The sequence below is a fragment of the Dendrobates tinctorius genome, unplaced genomic scaffold (assembly GCF_039654945.1).
Source record: "Dendrobates tinctorius isolate UK_male_01 unplaced genomic scaffold, ASM3965494v1 ptg000102l, whole genome shotgun sequence".
NCBI lineage: Eukaryota > Metazoa > Chordata > Amphibia > Anura > Dendrobatidae > Dendrobates > Dendrobates tinctorius.
The window spans coordinates 36759212-36776506 of record NW_027361770.1 but is presented as its reverse complement, the minus strand read 5'-3'; the positions used below and the strand labels follow the sequence as shown (position 1 = coordinate 36776506).

Sequence of the window (17295 nt, the reverse complement as noted above, 5' to 3'; positions counted from 1 at the left end):
GAGAGAGAAAGAAATAAAGATTAGAGAGAGAAAGAACGACAGAAACAGAGAAAAGGAGCAGAGAAAAGGAGGGGACAGAAAAAAAGAGCAGAGAGAAAGAGGGGAAAGAAAGAAAGCAGAGAAAGAAAGATTAGAGAGAGAAAGGGGAAAGAAAGAAAGAACAGAGAGAAAGAAAAAAATAAAGATTAGAGAGAGAAAGAAAGAACAGAGAAAGAAAAAAGAGTAGAGAGGGAAAGAAAGAACACAGAGAGAAAGAAACAGAAAGAAAGAAAGATACTATAGCAGCACGCTTCCCATTGTAGTACCTACCTGAGCCTCCCGATGCAGGACATATCATGATCCGCTCAAATGGCTGGCATCCCCGATTTCAAGGCGATCCCGCTGTCGGAGGAGGACACGGTGATGGATCTGTAGCATTCCCTGAAGTGCCTCCATGGTTTCGTCACAATCTCCTCCTGAAATTACCTCATTTCCGGTCAGCTTCTAGCACTTCACTTCTGGTGGAACGCCACGTGCAAATTTTAAAGTGCTCCTGGGGGCTCCGCAGTGTACTCCTGTGTCCGCGGGAAAAGTAAGCTTTCGTCTGGGACAGTGGGCCAGACTCTCAAAATCGGGACTATCCTGCTGGATCCAGGATTGTTGGGAGGTATGAATGCTCCCCACCATACACCTTGTACACGCATGGCTCCGCACACCTCATACACACATGGTTCCATTTTGTATGCCTCGTACACACACGACTCCGCTCCATACACCTCGCGCACACATGGCTCCACTCAGTACACACATGGCTCCACTCCGTAAACCTTGTACGCTCCGTACACCTCTCACAAGCGTGGCTACGCTCTGTACACCTCGCACATGCGCGGCTACACTCCGTACACCTTGCACACGCGCGACTCTGCTTTGAACACCTCGTACACACGCGGCTCCGCTCCGAACACCTCGTACGCATCTCAGCTCCGTACACCTCGTACACATCTCCACTCCGTACACACGCGGCTCCACTCATTGCACCTAATACATACACGGCTACACTCCATACACCTCGTACACACACGGCTCCGCTCCGTACACCTCGTACACATATTCGCTCCGTACACCTTGTACACATGCATCTCCACTCTGTACACCTTGTACACACACAGCTCTGCTACATCCACCCTGTAAACCCCTCCTGACCCCATACATACACTTCCCTTCATCCAGCGCCATGGGACGTTCTCATGTCTCATTGCAGTATACATGGGGCGTTCTCATGTCTCTCGGCTCACTGCTGTATACATGGGACATGGGACGTTCTCATGTCTCATTGCTGTATACATGGGACGATCTCATGTCTCGGCTCACTGCAGTATACATGGGGCGTTCTCATGTCTCGGCTCACGGCAGTATACATGGGGCGTTCTCATGTCTCTCGGCTCACTGCTGTATACATGGGGCGTTCTCATGTCTCTTGGCTCACTGCAGTATACATGGGGCGTTCTCATGTTTCTCGGCTCACTGCTGTATACATGGGGCGTTCTCATGTCTCTCGGCTCACTGCTGTATACATGGGACATGGGGCGTTCTCATGTCTCTCGGCTCGCTGCTATATACATGGAACATGGGGCGTTCTCATGTCTCTCGGCTCACTGCTGTATACATGGGGCGTTCTCATGTCTCTCGGCTCACTGCTGTATACATGGGTCGTTCTCATGTCTCTCGGCTCACTGCTATATACATGGAACATGGGTCGTTCTCATGTCTCTCGGCTCACTGCTGTATACATGGGACATGGGGCGTTCTCGTCTCTCTGCTCTATACATGGGACATGGGGCGCTCTCATATCTCTCGGCTCACTGCAGTATACATGGGGCGTTCTCATGTCTCTCGGCTCACTGCAGTATACATGGGGCGTTCTCATGTCTCTCGGCTCACTGCAGTATACATGGGGCGTTCTCATGTCTCTCGGCTCACTGCTGTATACATGGGGCGTTCTCATGTCTCTCGGCTCACTGCTGTATACATGGGGAGTTCTCATGTCTCTCGGCTCACTGCTGTATACATGAGGACGTTCTCATATCTCTTGGCTCACTGCTGTATACATGGGACATGGGGCGTTCTCATGTCTCTCGGCTCACTGCAGTATACATGGGGCGTTCACATGTCTCTCGGCTCACTGCTGTATACATGGGACATGGGACGATCTCATGTCTTGGCTCACTGCAGTATACATGGGGCGTTCTCATGTCTCTCGGCTCACTGCTGTATACATGGGGCGTTCTATTGTCTCTCGGCTCACTGCTGTATACATGGGGCGTTCTCATGTCTCTCGGCTCACTGCTGTATACATGGGGACGTTCTCATATCTCTTGGCTCACTGCTGTATACATGGGACATGGGGCGTTCTCATGTCTCTTGGCTCACTGCTGTATACATGGGACGTTCTCATGTCTCATTGCTGTATACATGGGGCGTTCTCATGTCTCTCGGCTCACTGCTATATACATGGAACATGAGTTGTTCTCATGTCCCTCGGCTCACTGCTGTATACATGGGACATGGGGCGTTCTCGTCTCTCTGCTGTATACATGGGACATGGGACGATCTCATGTCTTGGCTCACTGCAGTATACATGGGGCGTTCTCATGTCTCTCGGCTCACTGCTGTATACATGGGGCGTTCTATTGTCTCTCGGCTCACTGCTGTATACATGGGGCATTCTCATGTCTCTCGGCTCACTGCTGTATACATGGGGACGTTCTCATGTCTCTTGGCTCACTGCTGTATACATGGGACATGGGGTGTTCTCATGTCTCTTGGCTCACTGCTGTATACATGGGGACGTTCTCATGTCTCATTGCTGTATACATGGGGCGTTCTCATGTTTCTCGGCTCACTGCTGTATACATGGGGACGTTCTCATGTCTCTTGGCTCACTGCTGTATACATGGGGCGTTCTCATGTCTCTCGGCTCACTGCTGTATACATGGGACATGGGGCGTTCTCATGTCTCTCGGCTCACTGCTGTATACATGGGGCGTTCTCATGTCTCTCGGCTCACTGCTGTATACATGGGGCGTTCTCATGTCTCTCGGCTCACTGCTGTATACATGGGACACGGGGCGTTCTCATGTCTCTCGGCTCACTGCTGTATACATGGGGACTTCTCATGTCTCTTGGCTCACTGCTGTATACATGGGACGTTCTCATGTCTCATTGCTGTATACATGGGGCGTTCTCATGTCACTCGGCTCACTGCTGTGGACATGGGGCGTTCTCATGTCTCTCGGCTCACTGCTGTATACTTGGGGACGTTCTCATGTGTGCCGGCTCACTGCTGTATACATGGGGCGTTCTCATGTCTCTTGGCTCACTGCTGTATACATGGGACGTTCTCATGTCTCATTGCTGTATGCATGGGGCGTTCTCATGTCTCTCGGCTCACTGCTGTATACATGGGACATGGGGCATTCTCATGTCTCTCGGCTCAGTTGTATACATGGGGCGTTCTCATGTCTCTCGGCTCACTGCTGTATACATGGGACATGGGACGATCTCATGTCTTGGCTCACTGCAGTATACATGGGGCGTTCTCATGTCTCTCGGCTCACTGCTGTATACATGGGGCGTTCTCATGTCTCTCGGCTCACTGCAGTATACATGGGGCGTTCTCATGTCTCTCGGCTCACTGCTGTATACATGGGGCGTTCTCATGTCTCTCGGCTAACTGCTGTATACATGGGGCGTTCTATTGTCTCTCGGCTCACTGCTGTATACATGGGGCGTTCTCATGTCTCTCGGCTCACTGCAGTATACATGGGGCGTTCTCATGTCTCTCGGCTCACTGCTGTATACATGGGGACGTTCTCATGTCTCTTGGCTCACTGCAGTATACATGGGACGTTCTCATGTCTCATTGCTGTATACATGGGGCGTTCTCATGTCTCTCGGCTCACTGCTGTATACATGGGGACGTTCTCATGTCTCTCGGCTCACTGCTGTATACATGGGACATGGGGCGTTCTCATGTCTCTCGGCTCACTGCTGTATACATGGGGCGTTTTCATGTCTCTCGGCTCACTGCTGTATACATGGGGACGTTCTCATGTCTCTTGGCTCACTGCTGTATACATGGGACATGGGGTGTTCTCATGTCTCTTGGCTCACTGCTGTATACATGGGGACGTTCTCATGTCTCATTGCTGTATACATGGGGCGTTCTCATGTTTCTCGGCTCACTGCTGTATACATGGGGACGTTCTCATGTCTCTTGGCTCACTGCTGTATACATGGGGCGTTCTCATGTCTCTCGGCTCACTGCTGTATACATGGGACATGGGGCGTTCTCATGTCTCTCGGCTCACTGCTGTATACATGGGGCGTTCTCATGTCTCTCGGCTCACTGCTGTATACATGGGGCGTTCTCATGTCTCTCGGCTCACTGCTGTATACATGGGACACGGGGCGTTCTCATGTCTCTCGGCTCACTGCTGTATACATGGGGACTTCTCATGTCTCTTGGCTCACTGCTGTATACATGGGACGTTCTCATGTCTCATTGCTGTATACATGGGGCGTTCTCATGTCACTCGGCTCACTGCTGTGGACATGGGGCGTTCTCATGTCTCTCGGCTCACTGCTGTATACTTGGGGACGTTCTCATGTGTGCCGGCTCACTGCTGTATACATGGGGCGTTCTCATGTCTCTTGGCTCACTGCTGTATACATGGGACGTTCTCATGTCTCATTGCTGTATGCATGGGGCGTTCTCATGTCTCTCGGCTCACTGCTGTATACATGGGACATGGGGCATTCTCATGTCTCTCGGCTCAGTTGTATACATGGGGCGTTCTCATGTCTCTCGGCTCACTGCTGTATACATGGGACATGGGACGATCTCATGTCTTGGCTCACTGCAGTATACATGGGGCGTTCTCATGTCTCTCGGCTCACTGCTGTATACATGGGGCGTTCTCATGTCTCTCGGCTCACTGCAGTATACATGGGGCGTTCTCATGTCTCTCGGCTCACTGCTGTATACATGGGGCGTTCTCATGTCTCTCGGCTAACTGCTGTATACATGGGGCGTTCTATTGTCTCTCGGCTCACTGCTGTATACATGGGGCGTTCTCATGTCTCTCGGCTCACTGCAGTATACATGGGGCGTTCTCATGTCTCTCGGCTCACTGCTGTATACATGGGGACGTTCTCATGTCTCTTGGCTCACTGCAGTATACATGGGACGTTCTCATGTCTCATTGCTGTATACATGGGGCGTTCTCATGTCTCTCGGCTCACTGCTGTATACATGGGGACGTTCTCATGTCTCTCGGCTCACTGCTGTATACATGGGACATGGGGCGTTCTCATGTCTCTCGGCTCACTGCTGTATACATGGGGCGTTTTCATGTCTCTCGGCTCACTGCTGTATACATGGGGCGTTCTCATGTCTCTCGGCTCACTGCTGTATACATGGGGCGTTCTCATGTCTCTTGGCTCACTGCTGTATACATGGGACGTTCTCATGTCTCATTGCTGTATGCATGGGGCGTTCTCATGTCTCTCGGCTCACTGCTGTATACATGGGACATGGGGCATTCTCATGTCTCTCGGCTCAGTTGTATACATGGGGCGTTCTCATGTCTCTCGGCTCACTGCTGTATACATGGGACATGGGACGATCTCATGTCTTGGCTCACTGCAGTATACATGGGGCGTTCTCATGTCTCTCGGCTCACTGCTGTATACATGGGGCGTTCTCATGTCTCTCGGCTCACTGCAGTATACATGGGGCGTTCTCATGTCTCTCGGCTCACTGCTGTATACATGGGGCGTTCTCATGTCTCTCGGCTAACTGCTGTATACATGGGGCGTTCTATTGTCTCTCGGCTCACTGCTGTATACATGGGGCGTTCTCATGTCTCTCGGCTCACTGCAGTATACATGGGGCGTTCTCATGTCTCTCGGCTCACTGCTGTATACATGGGGACGTTCTCATGTCTCTTGGCTCACTGCAGTATACATGGGACGTTCTCATGTCTCATTGCTGTATACATGGGGCGTTCTCATGTCTCTCGGCTCACTGCTGTATACATGGGGACGTTCTCATGTCTCTCGGCTCACTGCTGTATACATGGGACATGGGGCGTTCTCATGTCTCTCGGCTCACTGCTGTATACATGGGGCGTTTTCATGTCTCTCGGCTCACTGCTGTATACATGGGGCGTTCTCATGTCTCTCGGCTCACTGCTGTATACATGGGACATGGGGCGTTCTCATGTCTCTCGGCTCACTGCTGTATACATGGGGACGTTCTCATGTCTCTTGGCTCACTGCTGTATACATGGGACGTTCTCATGTCTCATTGCAGTATACATGGGGCGTTCTCATGTCTCTCGGCTCACTGCTGTATACATGGGACATGGGACGTTCTCATGTCTCATTGCTGTATACATGGGACGATCTCATGTCTCGGCTCACTGCAGTATACATGGGGCGTTCTCATGTCTCGGCTCACGGCAGTATACATGGGGCGTTCTCATGTCTCTCGGCTCACTGCTGTATACATGGGGCGTTCTCATGTCTCTTGGCTCACTGCAGTATACATGGGGCGTTCTCATGTTTCTCGGCTCACTGCTGTATACATGGGGCGTTCTCATGTCTCTCGGCTCACTGCTGTATACATGTGACATGGGGCGTTCTCATGTCTCTCGGCTCGCTGCTATATACATGGAACATGGGGCGTTCTCATGTCTCTCGGCTCACTGCTGTATACATGGGGCGTTCTCATGTCTCTCGGCTCACTGCTGTATACATGGGTCGTTCTCATGTCTCTCGGCTCACTGCTATATACATGGAACATGGGTCGTTCTCATGTCTCTCGGCTCACTGCTGTATACATGGGACATGGGGCGTTCTCGTCTCTCTTCTCTATACATGGGACATGGGGCGTTCTCATGTCTCTCGGCTCACTGCAGTATACATGGGGCGTTCTCATGTCTCTCGGCTCACTGCTGTATACATGGGACATGGGACGATCTCATGTCTTGGCTCACTGCAGTATACATGGGGCGTTCTCATGTCTCTCGGCTCACTGCTGTATACATGGGGCTTTCTCATGTCTCTCGGCTCACTGCTGTATACATGGGGAGTTCTCATGTCTCTCGGCTCACTGCTGTATACATGGGGACGTTCTCATATCTCTTGGCTCACTGCTGTATACATGGGACATGGGGCGTTCTCATGTCTCTCGGCTCACTGCAGTATACATGGGGCGTTCTCATGTCTCTCGGCTCACTGCTGTATACATGGGACGATCTCATGTCTTGGCTCACTGCAGTATACATGGGGCGTTCTCATGTCTCTCGGCTCACTGCTGTATACATGGGGCGTTCTATTGTCTCTCGGCTCACTGCTGTATACATGGGGCGTTCTCATGTCTCTCGGCTCACTGCTGTATACATGGGGACGTTCTCATATCTCTTGGCTCACTGCTGTATACATGGGACATGGGGCGTTCTCATGTCTCTTGGCTCACTGCTGTATACATGGGACGTTCTCATGTCTCATTGCTGTATACATGGGGCGTTCTCATGTCTCTCGGCTCACTGCTATATACATGGAACATGGGTTGTTCTCATGTCTCTCGGCTCACTGCTGTATACATGGGACATGGGGCGTTCTCGTCTCTCTGCTGTATACATGGGACGATCTCATGTCTTGGCTCACTGCAGTATACATGGGGCGTTCTCATGTCTCTCGGCTCACTGCTGTATACATGGGGCGTTCTATTGTCTCTCGGCTCACTGCTGTATACATGGGGCGTTCTCATGTCTCTCGGCTCACTGCTGTATACATGGGGACGTTCTCATGTCTCTTGGCTCACTGCTGTATACATGGGACATGGGGCGTTCTCATGTCTCTTGGCTCACTGCTGTATACATGGGGACGTTCTCATGTCTCATTGCTGTATACATGGGGCGTTCTCATGTCTCTCGGCTCACTGCTGTATACATGGGGCGTTCTCATGTCTCTCGGCTCACTGCTGTATACATGGGGACGTTCTCATGTCTCTTGGCTCACTGCTGTATACATGGGGCGTTCTCATGTCTCTCGGCTCACTGCTGTATACATGGGGCGTTCTCATGTCTCTCGGCTCACTGCTGTATACATGGGGCATTCTCATGTCTCTCGGCTCACTGCTGTATACATGGGGCGTTCTCATGTCTCTCGGCTCACTGCTGTATACTTGGGGCGTTCTCATGTCTCTCGGCTCACTGCTGTATACATGGGACATGGGGCGTTCTCATGTCTCTCGGCTCACTGCTGTATACATGGGGCGTTCTCATGTCTCTCGGCTCACTGCTGTATACATGGGACATGGGGCGTTCTCATGTCTCTCGGCTCACTGCTGTATACATGGGGACTTCTCATGTCTCTTGGCTCACTGCTGTATACATGGGACGTTCTCATGTCTTATTGCTGTATACATGGGGCGTTCTCATGTCTCTCGGCTCACTGCTGTGGACATGGGGCGTTCTCATGTCTCTCGGCTCACTGCTGTATACTTGGGGATGTTCTCATGTGTGCCGGCTCACTGCTGTATACATGGGGCGTTCTCATGTCTCTTGGCTCACTGCTGTATACATGGGACGTTCTCATGTCTCATTGCTGTATGCATGGGGCGTTCTCATGTCTCTCGGCTCCCTGCTGTATACATGGGACATGGGGCGTTCTCATGTCTCTCGGGTCACTGCAGTATACATGGGGCGTTCATTCCACAAGTGTATTTGTTGCACCTTTTTGCTGTGCTTTACTCTGTACAGGGGTGTGTGCTTGTGTATGGTTTTTATTGCTTTCCTTTTTTTCTGTTAGCTTCATCGTGCCCTCTGACTTGTCCGACGTCACGATCTCAACTTAAGTCACAGCAAACCGTAGGGCCAGAGGAGTAGCTAGGGGTTTTAGCTCGGGCCCTAACCGGTATCCCCGATTACAAATGGGGTAGAACTGATTTTTCCATCATACTGTGACATTTAGGGCTCGTACTCACTTGCCAGAGACTCGCACGATTTTCGTGCGAGTCTCTCGCATGAAAACCTGGCACTGCCGCCGGCACTCAGACCGGAGCATACGGCTACATGTATTTCTATGCAGCCGCACTGTCCGGCAGCAGTGCCAGGTTTTTGTGCGAGTCTTTTGCAAGGGAGTATGAGCCCTTGGTGGTAGATACCAGTCCTGTATTAGCCTCCAAACTGTATTACAGAGCACATGTAATCGGGGATATACATACAATCATGGCCGAAAGTGTTGGCACCCTTGAAATTTTTCCAGAAAATTAATACTTCTCACAGAAAATTATTGCAATCACATGTTTTGTTATATACTTGTTTATTTCCTTTGTGTGTATTGGAATGATAAAAATAAAACAAAGGAAAAAATGGCAAATTGGACATAATTTTACACAAAACCCCAAAAATGGGCTAGGCAAAATTATTTGCACCTTCATTATTTGCTTGCACACCCTTTTGAATAAATATCTGCAATCAATTACTTCCTATAATAAACAACAACCTTCTTATACCTCTGACCTCAAATTTTGGACCTCTCGTCATTTGCAAACTGCTTCAGGTCTCATGTTTAACCCCTTAGCGACCGCAGATACGCATTAAAACAGAGGCTGCTAAGGGTACTTATTCCCTTCATCGACGTTTTAAAACTGCGATCGGGACTAAGGCTGCAGCGACCCCAGAATCGGAAAATCTCCAGGGGTCTCTGCTACTGGGGGTAGCTGAGAACCCGGAGAACATTATCAGGGCCGGATTTTTGTTGCCCAATCACGTCATCGCCGTTATTCAGTGAATAACAGCAATCACAAAGTGTACTCACTATTTCAATGATTTCTCTCTCCTCTGACATGATATACAGATGCTTCTCACAAAATTAGAATATCATATCAAAAAGTTAATAGAATTGAGAAACCAACAGAAAAAGGCAGAGATGTTTACCTGCCAAGGCCTCCAAACAAATGCACTAACAGGATGCAATTTATTTCAGTTCAACAGAGTTGAGCAAATATCTTTGGTTCCCAGCTTATTCGGCAAGCTATAGCACTTGCCAAAGCTGCAGAGGGAACCCGGCTTCCTGGATGACGTCGACTGAATTGTTGATCGCCGCTGCAACTGCATTTGTTACGGCTGTGTCACTGTCACAGCACATGCATGGAGAGCCTGTGTGTTGAGCTTGGTTAATGTGTTTTTTTTTTCTTTGTATTTTTGCATTCTGTGCAAGCTGGGGAGTGGCCTCCCTCTCCTGAGGTGGAAATTGTATATAAGGCTTAGGACCCGGTCCTTTTGTCTGCTCTTGTTCACACATTGAGGTCAATTTTGACACAGGGCAAGGTATTTAATATTAGACAGTGTAGGACTATCCCGAACAGAGTTACCGTGTCGTGGTGGGATGGCTTTCATGCTATTTTTGATCACAAACAGTATTACTAAAAACTCTATTATTTAGATGCACTTTTGCTTTTACTTAGTTACAGCAGGGTTTTTGCTCATTTTGTCTTTTGTAGGTTTTAGACTTTAATACTGTGTATGACCCTATTGTAGATAAATCAGGTCCCATCCTCGCCACTCCTTCTGGTGTGCATTATAGTCCTATTCAATTTCTTATGGATCATTTAAATTTGGTTTATCCTTAGAGTACCCATAATCCAGTTGAGCATGATTAAACGCACTGATAAGACTATTGGTCAGTGTCATTCTCACTACCCAATATTCTATCATCCTGTATTTATGACATACATATTTCTGAACATGCTCCAATTACTACAGATATATCACTTACTAGATCCTTTCCCATATTTAGAAGGTAGTGTTTTCCTTCATATTAGCATAACTCAAAATTTTTTAGAAATACTCTAACTGGTTTCTGGAAGAATTACCTACATGACAATATAACTCATCTAGATGATATTAATCTTTTTTTGGTCAGCCTTAAAAGCCTCAGTAGTGGTCAATTAATTAAGTTTTGAAACACAGAAAGAAACATTTGCTGGCAGTCCCACTTAGCTCAGAAAAATTTATCAATTACCTATAAGCAACAAGTTTCTCAGTACTCCATATACTCAATGGGCAGTTCTCGATGCTAAAAATGTCGCTTATTCTCTGACTCATGAGCATGTCCTCACAACTCTGACTATCAAAAGAATAAATATTTTAGATGGGGTACTAAAGCTGGAAGACTTCTCACTTCCTTAACTAAAAACTTTAGATTGGTACAAAAATTACTAAATTAAAATCTGCCTCAAGAAAGTAGCTCACAGATCCAAGATAAATAAGCAAAACATTTGGAAAGTTTTATACATCCTTATATGAAGATGAACCTAATAATAATAATAATCTTTATTTATATAGCGCCAACATATTCCGCAGCGCTTTACAGTTGAACAGTTTCAAACACAACAGTCATAAGTAACAACGTTAACAATACAATAATTAAAGCGAAATAAGACGACCCTGCTTGTGGAGCTTACAATCTACAATGAGGTGGGGGAGATACAAAGCATAGGTTTGTATTTACAATGATGTATTTACAATGACGGTCCAGCCATCTTCAGGGGGTGGGGGTTAGATGGAGATAGTGAATGGGCTACACACACACACAAACATAACATGACTTTGATTACTGAATGTGATAGGCCGCTCTGAACAAATGCGTTTTGAGCGAGCGCCTAAAACTATGCAAATTGTGGATGATCCTAATATCTTGGGGTAGAGCATTCCAGAGGATTGGCGCAGCACGGGAGAAGTCTTGGAGTCGGGAGTGGGAGGTACGGATTAGGGCAGAGGTTAGTCAAAAGTCATTTGCAGAGCGCAGCGGTCGGTTAGGCCGATAGACAGAAATGAGGGAGGAGATGTAAGGGGGTGCCGCACTGTGGAGAGCTTTGTGGGTGAGAACAAGTACTTTGAATTGTACCCTGTAATGAATTGGCAGCCAGTGTAACGACTGGCGAAGAGCGGACGCGTCTGAGTAACGATTAGCCAGATGGACAACCCTGGCTGCTGCATTAAGGATAGACTGGAGAGGGGAGAGTCGAGTGAGAGGGAGGCCAATTAATAGAGCATTACAGTAGTCCAGGCGGGAGTGGATCAGGGCGACAGTGAGAGTTTTTGTTGTTTCCATGGTGAGAAAAGGGCGGATTCTAGAGATGTTCTTTAGGTGTAAGCGGCATGAGCGGGCAAGAGATTGTATATGGGAGGTGAAGGAGAGATCGGAGTCGAACATAACACCCAGACAGCGTGCCTGCTGTCGGGGTGTTATTATGGTGCCACCCACAGAGAGGGAAATGTCAGATTTAGGGAGGTTAGTAGATGGTGGGAGCAGAAGAAGTTCAGTTTTGGAGAGGTTGAGTTTCAGATAGAGAGCAGACATGATGTTGGAGACTGCAGACAGACAGTCAGTGGCGTTCTGTAGTACAGCGGAGGTAAGGTCAGGGGATGATGTGTACAGTTGTGTGTCATCAGCATAAAGATGGTACTGAAAGCCAAATCTGCTGATGGTCTGTCCAATTGGGGCCGTATAGAGAGAGAAGAGAAGGGGGCCAAGGACTGAGCCCTGAGGTACCCCAACAGTGAGAGGAAGAGGAGATGAAGTGGAGCCAGAAAACAGAACACTGAAGGAGCGGTCGGAAAGATAGGAGGAGAACCAGGAAAGAGCAGTGTCCTTAATGCCTAGTGACTGGAGCCTAGAGAGTAGGAGAGGATGGTCAACAGTGTCGAAAGCTGCAGAAAGGTCGAGCCTAATGATTTATATAAAAGAGTCAACTTTTTAAAACAAGCTCAGGTCCCTAAACTAAGTAATGATCATTGAGAAATCCTAAACTCCCCAATAAGCCAAACACAAACTGATGCAGCCATTAAATCTCTTAAGTTACCCAAGGTCCCTGGCCAGATGGGTTCAGTAATGAATTCTAGAAATTACTCAATCCGCTTCTTTTACCTCATCTTCTTTCTGTATTTAATCCCTTTCTGACATCAGGCGCAATAATATGCCGATGTCGGACTCCCTCCCTTTGATGTGGGCTCCGGCGGTGAGCCCACATCTTTTCCGGCACATGTCACAGCTGACATGTGCCTCTAACAGCCGTGGGTGGAATCGCGATCCACCCACATCTGTTGACCCATAAAATGCTGCTGTCAAACTCTGGCAGCGGCATTTAACACGTGCTTCTGGCAAGAGTGTTGGAACTCCCGCCCATCTGTGACCTCCATCATGTGACGGAGGGTCACAGATGGGTTGGCATGACATGACAACCAGAGGTCTCCTGCAGACTTCTATGGTTGTCACTGCCGGATTGCTATGAGCCTCGTCCGGTGGTCGGCGCTCATAGCAAGTCAGCCTTTCATCCCATTCAATGTAAAAAAAAAAAAAAAAAAAACAGAAACATTTGGTATCGCCATGTTCAGAATTGCCTGATCTATCAATATAAAAATAAAAGCATTAACCTGATCGCTAAATGGCGTAACGAGAAAAAAAGTCAAAATGCCAGAATTAGGTTTTTTGGTCACCGCAACATTGCATTAAAATGCAATAACAGGCAATCAAAAGATCGTATCTGCAAAATGTTATCATTAAAACGTAGGCTCGGCACACAAATAAGCCCTCACCCACCCTAGATCACGAAAATGGAAACACTATGGGTATCAGAAAATGGAGCAATTTTTTTTTTAAACAAACTTTGTAATTTTTTTCACTTAAATAAAAAGGAAACTAGACATGTTTGGAGTCTATGAACTCGTAATGACCTGGAGAATCATAATGGTAGGTCAGTTTTAGCATTTAGTGAACATTAGTAAAAAAGCAAAACAAAAAACAATTGTGGAATTGCACTTTTTTTTTGCAATTTCACCGCACTTGGAATTCTTTTCCCGTTTTCCTGTACATGATATGTTAAAACCAATGGTGTCAATCAAAAGTACAACTCACCCTGCAAAAATCAAGCCCTCATATGGCCATATTGACCAAAATTTAAAAAAAGTTATGGCTCTGGTAAGAAGAGCAGCAAAAAATGAAAACGCAAAGATAAAATACCTCCGGTCATGAAGGGGTTACTAATATAATTCAACCTAAAACAAAGATTATTATTATTATTATTATTAACCTAAAACGACACCAGACATATTTACTGATGCATGCATAAAAGTTTATTAAAACCAAGAAAGACCCAGCGCTAAATAATCCATATAGACCCATTTCATTTTTAAATACAGACTATAAAATATTTACCAAGATACTAACAACTTGCCTTTAGTCTATTATCCCGGATATTATCACTACCTTTCACACTGGATGCACACATGGAAGGTCACTTACATACAATATTAGAAGAGCAATAACCTCAACTGTTCATTCACACAATGCTAAACTATGGAAAAACATTATAGTCAGCTTAGACACTGAAGCTAAAAGCTTTTGATTGGGACTCATGGGCACACAAAATACTAAAATATAGATACTTTGATAAACAATTTTATCATGCAATTCAAGCAATATACTAACCTGAGAGCTACACTGTGGCTGAATAATTGCCCATCTCATTTCTTTGTAATTAAGAGAGGAATGTGTCATGGGAGCCACTTATCTCCTCTACTTTTTTTTAATTTAGCCCTCAAGCCTTAACTTTGCTCTCTGCAGGCTTTAGATACATTTAAAGGTATCAAAATAGGATCTAAGGAAACTGTACTTGCTTTTGCAGATGATACTATTTTACTGATGTCCAAATCCAAGACGAACAATTTCTGAGTTATGACGATTTGAATTCTTTGGTAAAATTTCAGGATTTAAATGTACATTTTAATAAATCAGAAGTATTATGGTACTTATTTTTATAAGCAGCAAAAAAGGTTGGGATTCTTCATTTCCTTTTTATTTGTGCTCTGGTCACAATACTTACTTAGGAGTTAACATTCCAGCCATACCCTCACCTGTTTACAACATGAGGCTTTCTCCAGTTATCTCTAATATGGTACAATTACTTAAAGCTTGGAAATATTTCACATTATAATTTTCAGGACAAAGCCATTTGTAGAAAATGTTGGCTTTACCAAAATTACGATACCATTACCAAATTATACAGATTTTACCAATATTAATTTAAAAAAGGGCAAATATCTCTAAAGCTTTTAGGACCTTTGTTTTGGAGAAACAGGATTAGTTTGTTCATATTACAGAAACCCAATAAATTGGGGGGTTAAATGTACCGGATGTCAATTTGTATAATCTTGTGGTCAACTATAGATACGTCACAAATTGGATACATAGACTACCCTATTTTGGCACACACTCATTTGGAGGCCCAATTCTTTCCTCATCCATCACAATTGCCAGGTATACAATTTCCAGACGAAATTCGAGAAAACCCTAGATTTTGGTTTACCACTAACTGTTGAAGAATGAGAAATATGTGCAAATTAGACAGCCAAGTTTCTTTATTACGGGAAAACCATTTTTCTTGGAAGGATGTCCACCTTTTATAGCTAAAGCAATATCGGATCAAGGTGATCATTTCCTTTTTGATTTGGTAGATCAAAGTTACTCTATTTTCTTATTTGAATCAGCCTTTGAGAAATTTCTGGGTTTTGTAGGCAACATATCACATTCGTGCAAGACAGTTTCTTGTCAAATATTTTACCTAAAGTGAAGAAAGAACATTTGAAAGCTCCATTAAATTACTTAAGAGATCTAGAATTCCGACTTCATGAAAAAAATATGACCTGCTAAACACAGTGATCAAAGCCCCCCTATCCCTGGGCGATGAATACAAATGGCCTGTCGTTAGGGATAGCAGCCACCTTTACACGGTCATTGTTTTGCCAAGTGTAGTGACCGATACTTCTGGTGCTATATATGTACGGACGTTTATTCCTCCCAGAAGCCTCAGACTTTCAGTAACAGGGGTGTGGCTTCAGTCACTGCTTATTGCATGAGCACTGGATGGAACCACACCATGGCAATGACTGACAGCCGGCTGAGCATTAGAGGGAAGAAGTAAACTGAATTTCCTCCCAGCTAATAGTGTTTTTGATTTTTTATTTTTTTTTTTACATAAAAAAATAAACATGTTTGTGTTCAATTATTTATATATTTATGTTAAACTTTATGTTTTAAAATCAAATCTCCAACCAAGCAACAATGATAGCTGTTTTGCAAGTACAACTAGAGGAAAAAAAAAAAAAAAAAAAAAGACAAAACTAACACAAATTTCACTTGTTATAAAAAAAAAATACTGAAATAAAAAACAAAACAAATTAATGGCATTCCCATTTCATAGTGTTATGAATTCTTCAGTCTTCTAGTATCTTGTAAGTATTTTATAAGGCTTGGTATATTAATGCCTACAAGACAAAAAAAAAAAACACTTTAACAGACAACTTCAACTAACAAATTTTATAGGAAAAAGGGTAACGTAAAAGGTATAGGACCCCAAAAAATATGGGATCAAATGCCATCACTATATAGCTGTCTAAATATGCAGATACAAAATATGTAGCTTAGCAGAGGCGATCGGACAAGTGCAGCTTCTAGTCTCCCATGGGTACTATTGAAGTAAAAAAAAGTTTTTAAAAATATAAAAAAAAATAAAAGTTCAAATCACCCCCCTTTCGCCCCATTCAAAATAAAACAATTAAAAAAAAAATAAATCAAACATACACATTTTTTATCGCCGTGTTCAGAATCACCCGATATATCAATATATAAAAAGAATTAATCCAATCTTTAAATGGTGTAGTAAGAAAAAAAAAAAATCGAAATTCCAGAATTGTGTTTTTTAGGTCACTGCAACATTGCAAAAATATGCAATCACGGGGGATCAAAAGAACGTACACACACCAAAATGGTATCAATAAACGTCAGATCTGCGCGCAAAAGATAAGTCCTCACCCAGCCCCACATCCCGAAAAATGGAGACACTACAGGTCTCGGAAAATGAAATTTTGTTTTTTTGTTTTACAAACTTTGGAATTTTTTTTCACCACTTAAATAAAAAAAAAAACAAAACTAGACATGTTTGGTGTCTGTGAACTCCTAATGACCTGGAGAATGATAATGGTAGGTCAGTTTTAGCATTTAGTGAACATGGTAAAAAAATCCAAAAAAACAATTGTGGAATTGCACTTTTTTTTTGCAATTTCACCACATTTGGAATTTTTGTCCTATTTCCCAGCACACGATATGGTAAAATCAGTGGTGCCATTCAAAAGTACAATTCGTCCCGCAAAAAACAAGCCCTATATGGGCATATTGACAGAA

The 17295-nt window shown here is 45.3% G+C and overlaps 1 protein-coding gene across 7 annotated transcripts in view; it reads right to left on the bottom strand.

Annotated features, from left to right (window-relative positions):
- Nucleotides 1–14166: 14166 nt before the first annotated feature.
- LOC141099776 (uncharacterized) overlaps nucleotides 14167–17295 on the bottom strand; it is a 132871-nt gene continuing 129742 nt past the window's right edge. For all 7 annotated transcript variants that reach the window (XM_073587837.1, XM_073587836.1, XM_073587838.1 and 4 more), the window contains one exon: nucleotides 14167–16379. In XM_073587837.1, the coding sequence (XP_073443938.1) occupies nucleotides 16318–16379 (62 nt within the window). In that variant the 3' untranslated portion in view covers nucleotides 14167–16317. The remainder of the gene's footprint in view (nucleotides 16380–17295) is intronic.